The sequence below is a fragment of the Papaver somniferum genome, chromosome 7 (genome assembly GCF_003573695.1).
Source record: "Papaver somniferum cultivar HN1 chromosome 7, ASM357369v1, whole genome shotgun sequence".
In the NCBI taxonomy this organism is placed as follows: domain Eukaryota; kingdom Viridiplantae; phylum Streptophyta; class Magnoliopsida; order Ranunculales; family Papaveraceae; genus Papaver; species Papaver somniferum.
In genome coordinates, this window is record NC_039364.1 from 80,961,259 (window position 1) to 80,978,284 (window position 17,026).

At 34.8% G+C, this 17,026-nt stretch overlaps 1 protein-coding gene across 1 annotated transcript; it reads left to right on the forward strand.

Moving 5' to 3' along the window:
• The first annotated feature begins 7,722 nt into the window (after positions 1-7,722).
• On the forward strand, positions 7,723-10,271 carry LOC113292929. Its single transcript, XM_026541739.1, has 2 exons — positions 7,723-7,850; positions 8,826-10,271. The coding sequence occupies exon 2, from the start codon at positions 8,939-8,941 to the stop codon at positions 10,232-10,234; it is 1,296 nt and encodes a 431-aa protein (XP_026397524.1). The 5' UTR covers positions 7,723-7,850; positions 8,826-8,938; the 3' UTR covers positions 10,235-10,271.
• The last annotated feature ends 6,755 nt before the right edge of the window (positions 10,272-17,026 follow it).

Below are 17,026 nucleotides of genomic sequence, written 5' to 3' on the forward strand. Positions count from 1 at the left end.
TGAGGATATGCTTTAATTGCTGGTAATTAAAACATATATGATGAAAAACATAATTAAATGCTTTTCAATATTTCGGTATGGAATCTCCTTGAGCATCAAGGAATATCTTTGAACAATTAATGATAAGAATTATGTCATGTTCAAATGAAGTCGACATCTAGAAGTTTCTCTCAGCAACCCTAATTTCAAGTTCACACAAAACATAAAGAGATATGCAAATACTGGAAACTCGGTTTTGTTCCTTGGGATCGGTTGTACCAAACTCACAATATAAGTTATGATCGGTTATACCATGCTTCCAAAACTAGGTTGTCACCGGTTACACCATGCTTCCCAAAGTACGTTGTCATCGGTTATACCATGCTTCCCGAAGGTATCTTATGATCGGTTACACCTTACTTCCCAAGACAGCTTGTGATCGGTTACACCTTTCCCGAGTTAGCTTGTGATCGGTTACACCTTGCTTCCAAAGGTAGCTTGTGACATATTATAACTAACTTCCCAATGTAGCTTGTGACCGGTTACACCTTGCCCACAAAGTAGCTTGTGACCGATTACAACTTGCTACATCCTATAGGCCATGACCGGTTAAACCACAATTCTCAATATAAGTTAAGATAGGTTCTACCTTGTCATCTTGTATTGGTCATTCAAAAGATATTCAATAAAGAACTTGACCAATCATGATTTCCTTTCGATTACGAAACAAGTTCGTATATGTACTTCCTTAAAAAAAATATTATAAAATATTATTTCCTAGGATGAAATCAACACCTTTAGTTTACACATAGTCAAGTAACTAAATACAAAGATTATGTTGATGTTGTATTTACGAAGTTCCAAAAGATAAGCGTTTATACTTCGTAATAATAGATTCCTTGACACTTTGATCATAATGATATGACCAAGTCTAATCACTAGAGTATTATATATATACAGCTTCGCATGTTATGTTTCAATATAATACGACTTGAAAGATATGTTAGGAATGGAAACAAGTTAAGTCAGTATTACTGACCTCAAGTGGAAGGATGATGTCCTCGTTGCAGTCGTTAATTCTTCTCATTTTTCAGATCTTCGGAGTAATACTTGTACGTCTCAACATTCCTAGAATTTCTAGTCTAACCTAAACGAAGTTGACTCCAGTATTTAATCAAGCGCCTCTAGATGAGTTTTGATACTAAAATATGACAATAAAACTTAACATACCAACGCTTGGTGGGTTCAACCGAGCTATGGTCTAACAATCTCCCTCGTTGTCAATATTAATGACAAAACTCTATTACATATGGAGATAAACGAATTACAATACAACTCATTCTTCATATGCTTGATTCCAAGTTTCAACACACAATAACCTGTTGACATTTGAATAACAAAAGCTTTACCCCCCTTAACGGAAATCTAGGTAAATATTCAATCTGAACATCTTTGTTATACCCTTTTTTAGTATCAAATACTACACAACAAGATGTTATGTTTCTCCCCCTTAGTCTATGCTTTACTCTTTCGTTAGATATAACGTTTTAGCACATATATCCTTTCTTAGTGATTGAAAATCACTTGTTTACTCCATAAACTTCTCTCCCTTTTTGTCACAAAAATGACAAAGGTATGAACAAACAAAAGAGCAAAAAGAAAGGATCTTACAAATCCATAACACTTGTACAACCTATAAGAGTTAAGCACGAAGGTTTCAATACCATTTTAGATAACCAATATTAATACCGAAACCACAAAAGTAATTTATCTTTAGTATGTTATCAAGGAAATAATTGCCCGAAGCAATTTTCCCTTAGTTCAAAAAATCAACTAAGATAACTTAGTTATTGATTGAACCGATTGCGTATGTACAATCGCTTATTTCGACAAGACACAAAGATCAGAATCAACTCTATTTTTCTTATCAGGCTCTAATTATTTCATAAGATAACTTAGACCTTTTTTTTAGACAAGACAACTACTAGGTTAGTTAACTAGTTTTTCTTGTCAAGGATTTCGATTAGACTTGAATAACCGAATCCTATATTTGATAATTCTAACTAAGATCATAATTAACTTAGCTTCTCTTATCCAGAATCAAATGGACTAAACAAATGACCCCGTAATTTTTGTTAAGCAAAAACAATAGATATAAACCAAAATAAATTGACTTGTCATAGTTTTTCTCAACCGGAAGCAATTGAAACAAATATAATCAATGTAAACACCACAATTGCACCAAATTTCATTACGCAAAAACACTTGATACCAACAAATAAAGAAGATACCAAATTATAAGTCAATAAATTGACATAGTTTTTCTTAACCGAAAACAATTGAATTACAAAAATCAATCAATACAACATAATAGAACACGTCAATTGTACCGAAATTTTTTTAAGGAAAAGAAAAATATATGCAATAAACTCAAGCTTTTCTTAAACAGGAAAAACGATTAACTAACAATAAAAATCGTTACCTCAATTTCCGCAACCACTTCTCCCCAGAAAGATATATCGTTTAAGAGCAAGTTCAAATAAAACCTCACCCCCAGTTTGTTGTCATCCTCTCACAAGAACAAAAGAATAACAACAAGAGCAACCTTTACCAGAGAAAGGTTGAATCGGTTTTGAAAAAGCGGGGGGTCTAACAACCACACCCAATATTTCGTTTGGCAATCTGAATAGACAAACTCCAATATACTTTCAAGAGAATCAACTAGACAGTCATACTCAATCTATAGAAAACTATATCAAAGAGTTATATTCAATTTCTAAATTCAATCTGCAATCAAACAAATAGGAATTTGCGAGCCCGATTGAAAAAGATAAATAAATTGGACGGTATCACAAACCAATATCCAAGTGTCAATCAATTCAATCAACAACCCAAAGGTCGGATTCAAGAACTGATTGAACTTAACGCACAACCTGTGATATTTCTATTATATAACAAAATATAATGCAGAAAAGAAACAACACAGACAACATAAATTTTGTTAACGAGGAAACCGCAAATGCAGAAAAACACTGGGACCTAGTCCAGCTTTGAACACCACACTGTATTAAGCCGCTATATACACTAGCCTACTACCAATGAACTTCGGACTGGAATGTAGTTGAGCCCTAATCAATCTCACACTGATTAAGGTACAGTTGCGCTCCTTTCGTCTATGAACCCCAGCCAGATTCTACGCACTTGATTCCCTTAGCTGATCTCACCCACAACCAAGAGTTGCTACGACCCAAAGTCGAAGTCTTGATAAGCAAATCTGTCTCACACAGAAAAGTCTATTGGAATAGATAAATCTGTCCCCACAGAAATACCTATGAGTTTTGTTCCGTCTTTTGATAAATCAAGGTGCACATGAACCATTTGATAAACCAGACTTATATTCCCGAAGAACAACCTAGTATTATCAATCACCTCACAATAATCTTAATCGTATGGAATCGAAACAAGATATTGTGGATCACAAACGATGAGACTAAGATGTTTGTGACTTCTTTTAATCTTACCTATCGAAGATAAATCTCAAGCATGTTAGAGCATTGCTCGGTCGAACTCGCATGCGTTGATATCTCAAGCATGTTTGTCAATGTTAGTGATCAAAACTATAAGTCTTGATTTCTAGTCTACTATAGCTTAGGTCTCGGACTAGGATAGAAAGTGTAGTTGAGCTCAAGAACTCCATGGAAATCATCATACAAGACGAAGGACTACTCAAGGAACTGGTGGATCTTCATCGACTAAAAGGTATGTGGAGACTTGAACTTATCTATCACTCAAAAGTCTATTTATCTCCTATATTGAGACAAAAGTCGTTTTGCTATATAAACTTAGATTATACACATTTGTTATTTCGAGCCGAGTTTATCTCGCCTATCTATTTCTCGAAATATGTATTGGTAAGCTTTCACTTTAACCAAGTTTATCTTTACCTAGTGACGAAAGTCATGACAAGTTTCAATCACTTTGGAAATTGCTTACTTTGACGAAAAATATATAGAATATCAACGTCCTCTAAGAATGTTCAAATGATTGAAATGAGAGTTTAGATTATATAACCATTGGAGGATATAAACATTGTTGTGGAAACACATATATGTATTAGTCCTTATTCCTTGAACCGAAGTTTGCGAACTTTGTTGATCAAGAGAACCGGCATGGTGGCGTGAGCCAAGTACGCGAACTCAGTCCGCTCTTGTCCCGAGAATTTCTGCTGGAGTTTGTGAACTCCATCCGGGAACATAAGTCCGCGAACCCAGTCCGCGAACTTGAGTAGGTTATATCAAAAAACGATGTTTGTGAACTTATTCTTATATAAACCAAGGAATGCAAATTGCAAACCGTGGCTATATAGTTCATGAACCGATTCAAGTGAATCAAATCGTTTTTTCTTCGATTGTGTCTTGTGTAGTTACATAAGATTTCCTTGCAATTGAACAACTCTCTAACTAGTTATGGTGAAGAAGAATATGGTTGATATGAAAGTGATCATATGGCTAACCATTTGGTTGACTATTGTTGAACCAACAAATGTACAAGTTTGGGTACGGTTACAAAGCATAGAAATGTGCATTTCATTTGTGTGTAACAAGCTAGTTTTTGATCTAACAGTTGAAAGATATTAGCTTGAATCTAATCAGGTTTTCATCTAACGGTGAATATTAAATGCTTTGTTACCAAGCTAACATTGATTGCAAACCCTGATTTGAAAGACTATATAAGGGAGAACTCTAGCAACTGGGAAACCTAATTCCCACACCTTGTGTGTGATACTAGTTGTGCTAAGCTAGAGTCGATTCTCCTTTAAACTTTGGTTTCTTCTTCTAAACCAGGTTAACGACTTAAAGACTTCATTGGGATTGTGAAGCCAGACCGATACTACGTTCTCGTAGTTGTGTGATCTGATCTTGTTGTTTCTATCGTACGAGTACAATTGTAATAATTGGCTTGAGATTGATATCTCCGATAGGAAAGATATAAAAGAAATCACAAACACTTTGTCTCATCGTTTGTGATTCCACAATATGTTTTTCGCCGTGTTGATTAGGATTATTGTGAGGTGATTGATAATACTAGGTTGTTCTTCGGGAATATAAGTCCGATTTATCAATTGGTTTCTGTTCACCTTGATTTATCAAAAGACGGAACAAAAATCGTAGGTATATTCGTGGGAGATGGATTTATCTATTACCGTAGACTTTTCTGTGTGATACAGATTTGTTTATTAAAGTCTTCGACTTAGGGTCGTAGCAAATCTTAGTTGTGGGTGAGATCAGCTAAGGGAATCAAGTATGTAGTATCCTGCTGGGATCAGAGATGTAGGAGCATAACTGTACCTTGGATCAGTGTGAGATTGATTGGGGTTCAACTATAGTCCAGACGGAAGTTAATTTGGAGTAGGCTAGTGTCTGTAGCAGCTTAATACAGTGTGTGTTCAATCTGGACTAGGTCCCGGGGTTTTTCTGCATTTGCGGTTTCCTCGTGAACAAAATTCTGGTGTCTGTGTTATTTATTTTCCGCATTATATTTTGTTATATAATTAAAATATCACAGGTTGTGCGTTGTTCAATCAATTAGAATATCCGACCTTTTGGTTGTTGATTTAAATTGATTGACACTTGGATATTGGTCTTTGGTACCATCCAAGTTATCTCTCTAGTATTTGATAAAGACTCGCAGATTTCTATTTGCTTGAGTATATATCAAATCGAGAGATTGAGATATAAACTCTTTGATATAATTTTTATCTAGATTGAATCTGACTGTCTAGTTGATTCTCTAGAAAGTATATTGGAGTTTGTCCATACAGATTGCTAAGTGAAATATTGGGTGCGGTTGTTGTACCCCCACTTTTTCAATTGGTATAAGAGCAGGCAAACACGTTTAAAAGACCTTACAAGTCTGTGTTTGTGGCAATCTGAGTCTGAGGACAGAATCTCTGACATATACGCATAACAAGATGTCTTCTAAAGCTTTTAACTATGCCAAATGTCTTGGGAATACCTCAAAGGATTACTCCTTAGCTGATTCTTCCGAATCCCGAGGTAAGAAGATTGGTTCATCTCGTGATGATATATCTCTCTCTGATGAGACATTGGGCACTATGGCAAAAGCTGAGATGAAGCTCACCAGAATCTCAAAAAATTCTGCTGAGATTATTGATTTTCAGGATCATGTATTGATGAATTTGAAAAGTCTCTTGATCGAGAACATGAACTCTATAGCATCATTGAGTCCTTCTCTAAGAATATTGATAAACTTCTCCAAAAGACTACTCTACATCGTGAAAAGATTAGTGTTCTTGAGGATATTGTTAAGGAAGACTCAATTAGAGAGAAACGTTTGATCGAGACGCATTCATCAGAGCTTTACAGTCTTCGTGTCGAAAAAGAGAAACTAGAAGCATCCCTTACTCTAGCCAGTGAACAGTGCAGATCCTTGGAAAAGAAAAACTCTGTCTTAAGGAGAAATTCTTCTGTACAAACTAATTCTCATGGATTGCAGTACATGAAGGATCTTCCAGAAGAAGGTTGTGTCAAGAAAGGTTTACATAACTTGCAATCTTCTCATATGGCTATGAAGTTAAAACATGCGTCGTTTATTGCTTCTCCACGAACATGTACATTCTGTGGGAAAAAGAATCAGTATGCTATCCATTATTTTTCCAGGAGGAAACAAATTTCTAAACTTCATAATTTGCTTCTTTCCACTGTCAATGGAACAAATAGTCAGTTGACTACTGCAGTGAATCGCATGCCCACATAAAACTAGAAGCCTTATAAATATGATCTCTTTCCTAGAAATCATCACAAGGTTCAAATGCTTTCTAGTGGTATAGATTCTTGTGCTGCCGATAAAAGCATTTCCTGTGTTTATAAGACTGTTTTTGGTAAATCTAAGTCTAGAAAATGGATTCCTATCTATTCCGATCCTCTTGAACCAGTTGCAAGAAGTCCTACATTTAGTCCTCAGAGAAAGCCTTCTGACGGATATGTGATAAGCACGAAAGTGCTACATATTATTCCCATATTTATATTAGCTAGGACTCTATATTTTGGGCTAATAAAATCATTTTAAGCATTTTACAAGAAATATAAGCTAATCCGATCACCAGTACAATAAACGGCTAATTAAGAGATAAAATGGCATTTTCTACTGCAAGCACCAACTGTTACCGCACCAAAGACAATGTGAGTTAGCTACTGGATGTCATGGGAGTCGGTTATTTGTCTCATCCACTCAAGCATCTTGGAAAATTGTAAAATGATAAAGTTTCATTTGTTGTCCCAAACGTTAGAAAGATGAGGGGAAGTAAGTGGGACATTAGAATGAGAATATGGTGGGGAAGGAAATTAATATATGATGGTTATGGACATTTTTGCTAATGGTATTCTCTTACTCTCTACATTATGACCATGCATGAATATATGGTCAGAATATTAATTGTATGAATAACATATCATGATTATTCCTATGGATTTATGGTGGGAAAGAAGTTGACTTAGCACATGGGTGGAGTTGAAAAAGGAAAGCCAGGACATGCATTACCTTGTACATGAAAGTGGGATGATTTGAAGTCAAAATGAATGTTAGAAAATCAACGGAATCTTTGCAAATACAACATTTATCTTTGTACATGGTGTTGACATTATTACCATATTATATTCCTATTCTTATTCATAGTAAGTCAAGTAGTGGAGATAAAAGAGGAAGGAGCTTGTGAAGGGTGGAGGAAGGTCGGCCTCTGGAGCCGAAACGGAGAGAAGCCAACGAACAGAAGCAGAAGAGGAGGCCACTGCCGTTGTTACTGTGAAATTCCGTGAAGGCTTGGAGCAGAAAACAAAGGGAAAGGAGAAGAGGTAATTCGATTGTGGTGACGCACAGTCAATTGGTTTATTTTTATTTTTCTAGTAATTTATTTTTATGGGTTTTAAGAAATCCATCTCCATGTTTTGTTAAATTTCATAACTAGGATTCTTCCGTAGAAATCATTTTTAACAATAAACCATGATTAAATTGATAACATTTTGGTTTTAGGCAATTATGAATTGATTCAGATAATTTTATCTTTACGCTCTATTGATTTTCTATAGAATAATTGTTGTTGCTTCATCGGCTTTGTAATACAATAGCGTAAGTGCATTAATTTATATGGTTTTGCAATTTTATTTGTTATAGTATTTGATAATCCATGCTTAGGTTAAATCATTTGATGGGTTATACTTAGACGATGCAAATAATAATCGTAAATGCATAAATACGTAGTTTCAATGATTTGCTTGCCATTATAATTTGATAAGCCATGCTTTGGAGACTTTAATGGGTTATGCTTAGGAGATGCAAGTTATATTAGAGAAAATATATTGATAATAGGTGTTGCAATAGAAAAAAGATATAGACACGTATTTAGAATTATGAATCATTTTCGGCATCGAATAGAAATAATGATGGAATCCGTAGATCCTGGTTATCGACACTCTCTCATTGCATTTCGTTAATTCTTTTTATTTATTTTTATTGTTTCAATTATAAAATCTCAAAAATCATTTCTGGTTAATTCATTAGAGATATTGATTAGAGTATTTCCACCGCTCCCTGTGGATTCGACCCGTACTTGCCTCTGTCTACTTGTTAGACACCGTGCGATTGCGGTTTATTACATATAGGTATCTCCGGATCCTATCAATTTTTGGCGCCGCTGCCGGGGAGCGGTTGTGGAATATTGTAATTGGTATTTTGTACATAGCTATTATTTTCTGTACATAACTTATTTTTCTTTTATTTTTGTATTTTCTTTTAGTTATTTTTACGTAGTTTATTTGATTTTTTCTTAGGTACCTTAGTCTGAAGAGCGGCGATTGGAGTCAACAACAGGCCTAAAGTAAGTACTTGATATTCTCACAAAGCTTTTGCAAGGTGAGTTATTGGGAAAATTTTACTTTGTATAATGTTTTCCAGTGAGTTGACTTCTTTTATAGCTTTTTGGAATCTTACTAAAAGAGTTGAGACAGAGGAGTCATTTGATATTTCACCTAAGGAGTATGCATATGCACCTTCTCATTATCAAGAACCTTCCGAGTGTGTAAATAATGATTGGAATTATTCTCATAGGTATGATCATTCCGGACCTTATGAAGGTTATGATCATTACCAACCTTACCCTGGTTATGAGCCACAATTTGTTGATTCCAATTATTATTCACACATTTCTCCGTCACAGTATGAGAGAGATGATCAATCATATTGTGACCCATCTGCATCACAACTATCTTTGCTAGAACGCCTCAATATTGACATTGTTGAACAGACCAAAGTAAATGAGTTATTTTTTGCTGAGCTGAGTAAAACCCAAGCTTATATTGCTGAACTTGCTGAACAAACTGATTTATTGATTGCTCAACTAACGCAGTCGGTAGAAGATCGTGGTCTTACTGAGGATAAAAGTTATAAATTTTCTTATACTCTTGATATTTATGATGAAACCGCTTTAACTAATGAATCAATATGTATGGAGAATGATGATGAACTTGATAGTTGTGATCATAGGAATAGAGACATTGTTATACCAAGTGAAGGTGGTGTATTTAGTCCAACTCCTGATCGTGTTAATGATCACTCACCTATTCAAAAGGATGAGTTTAGGATTGAGGACACCATTCTTTTAGACAGTGTGACATATCAGTGCTACAACAATGATGTTTATGAAGAATGTGTTAATTCAGAGGAAACGGTAGTTAAGTCTAACGACTTAGAGACATTACACTTTATCTATAAGGTTACTTCTAATCATCTTTATTGTGATATTCCTATTGATTCATTGGTTGATGATGATTATGATGATGATTTAGTACAGTGTCACAAACCCAATGGAGAAGTTAATATACCTAGAATTGTTAGCACAACTTTTCAGAAGATTCTTGATTTTGGATTAGAATTGCGTGCTTCTCCAGTATTACTAGATTATTTTTCATCTCGTGATTTCTCTTTGCCTGTGCATGACTCCCAGATTGTTTCAGTTCCCATCCCTAGCGAACCCTTTGACTCGGTTATTTTTGATCAAAATGATACATCCTTTGCAAAAACCAGGTTTGGGGGTGACTCTTTCCTTTTGATAGTATCTATATCTTTACGTCGCTACAACAAGGATTTGAGGTTGTCATTGGTTGTATATATTTTATTTTGGGTTGATCCCCAAATTTTCAGGTTATTAGTTTATGGGGATCCTTTATTTATATTCCAGTAGGTAATTCTATTTTCTTATTTTATTTTTATTTGTTTATTTTCGCATATTATGAATTTCTCATCTTCAATTTTACGTTGGATGACTCAATTACATTGAGGACAATGTAATGTTTAAGTGTGGAGGAGTGGTTAACTTTTTACTTTTCTTTTTCAGGAATTTTCTTGCAATTTATGACCAGTTGTGTAGCGGGTCTAAAAAAAGAAAAAAGAAGATGATCAGCTGTGTAGCGGGTCTTAAAAAAAATTATTATCATTATGGTTTTTAGGGATATGACCAGCTGTGTAGCGGGTCTTTTGTAGGGTATTTTCTATGACCAACTGTGTAGAGGGTCTTGTGTATGGTATTTCAAATTTTCATTTTATGACCAGCTGTGTAGCGGGTCTAACTCTCTCTCTTTTATGATATGACCAGCTGTGTAGCGGGTCAATTCTTTGTTTTGCTCGAGGATTAGCAAAATATAAGTGTGTGGGTGTTGATACGCACGAAGTGCTAAGTTTTATACCCATATTTATATTAGCTAGGACTCTATATTTTGGACTAATAAAATCATTTTAAGCATTTTACAGGAAATACAAGCTAATCCGATCACCAGTACAATAAACGGCTAGTTAAGAGATAAAATGGCATTTTCTACTGCAAGCACCAACTGTTACCGCACCAAAGACAATGTGAGTTAGCTACTGGATGTCATGGGAGTCGGTTGTTTGTCTCATCCACTCAACCATGTTGGCAAATTGTAAAATGATGAATTTTCATTTGTTGTCCCAGACGTTAGAAAGATGAGGGGAAGTAAGTGGGACATTAGAATGAGAATCTGGTGGGGAAGGAAATTAACATGATGGTTATGGACATTTTTGCTAATGGTATTCTCTTACTCTCTATATTATGACCATGCATGAATATATGGTCAGAAGATTAATTGTATGAATACCATATCATGATTATTCCTATGGATTTATGGTGGGAAAGAAGTTGACTTAGCACATGGGTGGAGTTGAAAAAGGAAAGCCGGGACATGCATTACCTTGTATACGTGAAAGTGGGATGATTTGAAGTCAAAATGAATGTTAGAAAATCAACGGAATCTTTGCAAATACAACATTTATCTTTCTACATGGTATTCACATTATTACCATATTATATTCCTATTCCTATTCATAGTAAGTCAAGTAGTGGAGATAAAAGAGGAAGGAGCTTATGAAGGGTGGAGGAAGGTCGGCCTCTGGAGCCGAAACGGAGAGAAGCCAACGAACAGAAGCAGAAGAGGAGGCGGCTGCCGATGCTACTGTGAAATTCCGTGATGGCTTGGAGCAGAAAACAAAGGGAAAGGAGAAGAGGCGATTCGATTGTGGTGACACACAGTCGATTGGTTTATTTTCATTTTTCAAGTAATTTATTTTTATGGATTTTAAGAAATCCATCTCCATGTTTTGTTAAATTTCATAACTAGGATTCTTCGGTGAAAATCATTTTTAGCAATAGACCATGATTAAATTGATAACATTTTGGTTTTAAACAATTATGAATTGATTCAAATAATTTTATCTTTACGCTCTATTGATTTTCTATAGAATAATTGTTGTTGCTTCATCGGCTTTGTAATACAGTAGCCTAAGTGCATTAATTTATATGATTTTGCAATTTTATTTGTTATAGTATTTGATAATCCATGCTTAGGTTAAATCATTTGATGGGTTATACTTAGACGACGCAAATAATAATCGTAAATGCATAAATACGTATTTTCAATGATTTGCTTGCCATTATAATTTGATAAGCCATGCTTTGGAGACTTTGATGGGTTATGCTTAGGAGATGCAAGTTATATTAGAGAAAATATACTGATAATAGGTGTTGCAATAGAACAAAGATATAGACACGTATTTAGAATTATGAATCATTTTCGGCATCGAATAGAAATAATGGTGGAATCCGTAGATCCTGGTTACCGACACTCTCTCATTACATTTCGTTAATTCTTTTTATTTATTTTTATTGTTTCAATTCTAAAATCCCAAAAATCATTTCTGGTTAATCCATTAGAGATATTGATTAGAGTATTTCCATCGCTCCATGTGGATTCGACCCATACTTGACTCTGTCTACTTGTTAGATACCGTGCGATTGCGGTTTATTACATATAGGTATCTCCGGATTCTATCAATATGATAAACACACCGTGTCTTACTCTTCTGGGATGAAAGACAACCGAAGAAAGGCGAAGAACACGAAGATCAAGCTGTCAGACGATATATACAACTCCTTTCTCGATGATCACAGTGGGATTAATTTCCACTCTACCATCTGACTCCAGGTATTCTTTTCCTTGTTTCTAACTTGAGAGGTGCAAGGAAATTTATTGAGAAATGCTCAAGTATGTTGTATATTATTTCAGTTTGGTTTTTGTGCGAGTTTTTGTGTTAATAGTTCACAAACGTCCGCGTCCTCCTCTTGAGAGTTCTTAGGGTTTCCAAAAACAAGAGTTTCCTTCTCCTGTTCACATACACATATATATTACTCTATATTGTGTCTCTCCATCCCTAACAAAAATTATATGAAGAACTCTGCAAAATCTCAAGAGATTGTGCATCTTGATATGGAGGAAGACGCTCAAGGACGTGAGTCAATTCAAGAGCTGGTTCTAAAGAAGATGCTTGAAAGAAGGGATCACAACTCCTGGATTGATGATTCTGTCAAGGATTTGATTCGTGTTCAGAACGATTCAAAGGTCGAGTTTGCAAATCTTCAACTACAAATAAACCAACTCTTGGATGGTTAAGCCAGAATCCTTGCTAATCAGAATATTCTGATACGGAATCAAAAGAAGCTCATCATGGACTGCACCAAGGCTAGACAGCTTGCTCGGGTTGTTGATCACAAAGTTAGTGTTCTAACTCATGAACATGGTGTGTCTACAGTCAAGAGAATAAAGGAAATCAGTGATACCTTCTTTGATGGATTCATTGAAAGATATGAGGTTCTGAACGAACTTTGATTTTCTCCTTTATTTACCTAGTAAATCTTCTATTTTCTTGTTTTTGTTAGAAGAATAACTAGAGTTTGGAATAGCCATTATTGTGTTTACACATAGCTATGTCCAACGTTTTCATCTTCATGCTTTTATATTTATTGGTTTAAACTCTAAATTTGTTTGGAAGATGATTTTTGCATTATTAATCTTTATGGTTTTATATATTGCAAATTTGTTATGGGATATGCGTGTTTACGTTCGTGAACTATGATTGTCCCATACCTTGTCAAAAGTAAAGTCTTTCGTATGTCGATATGCATGTGTTGATAAAAGAATGAATAGACTTTTGACAAATTGATGTGTTTTCAAAGTTGTTGTAGATAGTGATAAAAGGGTTTTTTTAAGACTTGTGAAGGAAATGAATTTTAGACTTAATAAAAATTTAAAAACAAAGAAAACTTATTACAAAATTGACTTCAAGATATTAGAAAACAACCAAGACACTGATTTCACTATTATACATGAATAAATTATGGTAAACAATCCAAAACTCTAATTATATTTTAAGACTCTTATTTCTTAATTCACAAATAATCTGGAAAATTCTCAAAAATGAATTGTATCCCTAAGCATAGATTATCTAAACAAAGCATAACCTATCTAATTGAATCACAACTAATGAAGCAATTTTTTGCAAACAATTAAAAACTCTGCAAAAACAGTGATTGAGTGAATTATAAATTATAAATTAGAGGAAATAAATGATTACCAATTATTCATGCGTAAATAGCTTCCTCACTGCCTTGGTTGTGGGAGAATTATCTCATCATCATGTTGAAAACACGCTCAAAAATCATTTTTATTGCTCAAGGGGTTTACAAATGAAGAAAATGGGAGAAATAATGCGTAAACCGGGTTTGTAACAATTATTTCTGTTACAAACCAAACTGTTACAAAGAACGATATAAGGTTTGTGTAGCTGTCACTGTTGCAGATAAGTCTGCCCTAGTGTCGCTGTTACTGTGCAAATAAGTCTGCCCCGGTGTCGCTGTTACTGTGCAAATAAGTCTGCCGCTCCACTGTAGCATGAACGACGGTTCTTTGTGGGTCGTTGTTCTTCGTGTTTTCTTCACCAGCAGCAACAATGGAGTTCTCTGCAACTTTGATTTCTCACCTCTGTTGTCTTCTAAAGTCTCCCTAACTACCCATCCCCCTTCGTACTAATCCTCAACCACTTATATAGCCTTTCAACACCAAAATATCTCGTCATAACTTCATCAAATTCTCCATAACTCGTCTTGAAGAAAAAATATTCTTCGGATATTTTCTTCCCTGAATTAACTCTCTCATGCGCATGTTGTACACGGAATTGCTCCAGCACGTTTCTACATAATACCAGTATCTGTTATACATGCAATATTCTCACGAAATCTCCTCAACATGGCACAAAAATCCCGAGTATCTTTCCCATACGTGGCTTGCCCTGTTTTCTTCTTGCGAGTTATCCAGCCAAATTCGATCGAAACAAGCGCCCATAACAGTTTTGTTATGACATATCACGTCTACCCACTAAGTTTCAGGGATTGAATCTCACTAAATCACGTCCGAAATTTGATCGAAAATTCTGCCAGCAACTGTGACTATTTTCCCGCCAATTTCAATTTTCAAAAGATGAAGAAGAAGGGGTTATCCCTTAACCAACAACTGGGGTGCGAATAGCAAAGAAGGTGCCCCTTAGTAATTGAGGTGCCCCTTAACCAACGGTGAGAGTCCGAATAACACGTGTCCTCCAAGGGTGCCCCGGGCAACTTTTCGAGCCGAATTTTCCAACAATATTTATGTCCTAAAAATACATAAAAACACAATATTAGTACAAAAATCGAGTTCCAACAAAACAGACATTGAGGACAATTTAGACACAAAAATGTGTCTATCACAAATACAAAAGTTAAGCCTATTATGTCAGTTATTGATGGAAGATAGGTTAAAATCTTTTGTTTGCAAGGATTATGTCTATTGAATGTCGTTATGCGAATAGTGATGGAAAATAGAATGAATACTTGTGTATTCCGCAGTATTGATCTTCCCTGATCCATATTTTATGTATTATTGTGAGGCTCCGTAAAATGTCTTATGTTGAGCATTAAACGACCAAGTTGATTATTTTTATGATTAGCTATGTTGTTGTTCCGTGAGGTACTTTATGTCGAGCATATTCAACTAAATTAATCATCTTGTTTGGTTATTTAGTTGTTGCTCCTTAAGTTTTCTTATGTTGAGCATGACCAATTAAATTGATTACTTTTGTGATTAGTTTGGTTGTGTATTTCGATTAGATTAATTATGGGTTCTCTTGTGATTAATCTAATTGTATGTTTTTAAGTCTCCAAAGTTCACTTATATTGAGCATTTTTTATTAAATTAATCATGGGTCCTCTTGTGGTTAGTTTAATTGAATTTTTTTGGATTCAAATTCATACTTGTATGTGATTTTTTATGTCGAATAAAATCCTTCTTTTCTTTCGAAATTAAGATCGCTCTTGTTGTTCTTTCGGGAATGACATTTTATGGGGGAGAGTTCTTAATTTAACTTGTGCTTAATTGCTAAATCTTTGTGGGGAGTGCGGCTGTGGAATATTATAGGGGTTATCTTGTATCTTTACAAACTCCTTGATGAATGCATTTAGATTCGACTTTATGATTGCATCTATAAAAGATGATATATTTTTGCTTTCTTTTGGTCAAGAAATGTCTCTTTCGGAAATTTCATAATGATCCCGTTCTTGTACCTTTGCCAATTTTATTGAAAAAAAGGAGGAGAATTAATATGTAGTTCACACTACAAATACATATGGTTTTCGGATCATTATGTAAGGGGGAGTAGTTTCCATGTGAGATGGAGTATTGACTAAGGGGGAGTGATACATATCACCATAGTATTGTTTTTGAAGTTGTGATACAATTGAACTTTGACGCTGTGTAATGATACTATGACACTTTATAACAATGATTGAGAACTCTTGTTTTCTCGTTGTTATAGCTATGGATTTTCAACAACGATGATGCTGAACTTACAACCTTTGGGATCATTGGAGTACTTGGAAGTGACGAAGATTTCAAGTAATGTTGAAGATTAGGCGTATGGAATAGGAGCTACAAAAGTTAATTTATTTATTTTTTGTATTCCATATGTATTGATAGTTTTGTCACTAAAATTGACAAAGGGGGAGATTGCTAGAAAATTGCTCGGTCGAACTCGCATGCGTTGCTATCTCAAGCATTTTTGTCAATGTTAGTAATCGAAACTATAAGTATTGATTTCTAGTCTACTATAGCTAAGGTCTCGGACTAGGATAAAAAGTGTAGTTGAGCTCAAGAACTCCATGGCAATCATCATACAAGACGAAGGACTACTCAAGGAACCGGTGGATCTTCATCGACTAAAAGGTATGTGGATACTTGAACTTATCTATCACTCAAAAGTCTATTTATCTCCTATCTTGAGACAAAAGTAGTTTTGCTATATAGACTTAGATTATACACATTTGCTATTTCGAGCCGAGTTTATCTCGCTTATCTATTTATCGAAATATGTGTTTGTAAGCTTTCACTTTAACCAAGTTTATCTTTACCTAATGACGAAAGTCATGACAAGTTTCAATCACTTTGGAAATTGCTTACTTTAAAGAAAAATAGTTTGTGAATAACAAATATAGAATATCAACGTCCTCTAAGAATGTTCCAATGATTGAAATGAGAGTTTAGATTATATAACCATTGGAGGATATAAGCATTGTTGTGGAAACACATATATGTATAAG

What these genes read in the sequence shown, in the direction of transcription:
- LOC113292929 (XM_026541739.1), top strand. Translation starts at nt 8,939, where the DNA reads ATGTTTTCCAGTGAGTTGACTTCTTTTATAGCTTTTTGGAATCTTACT.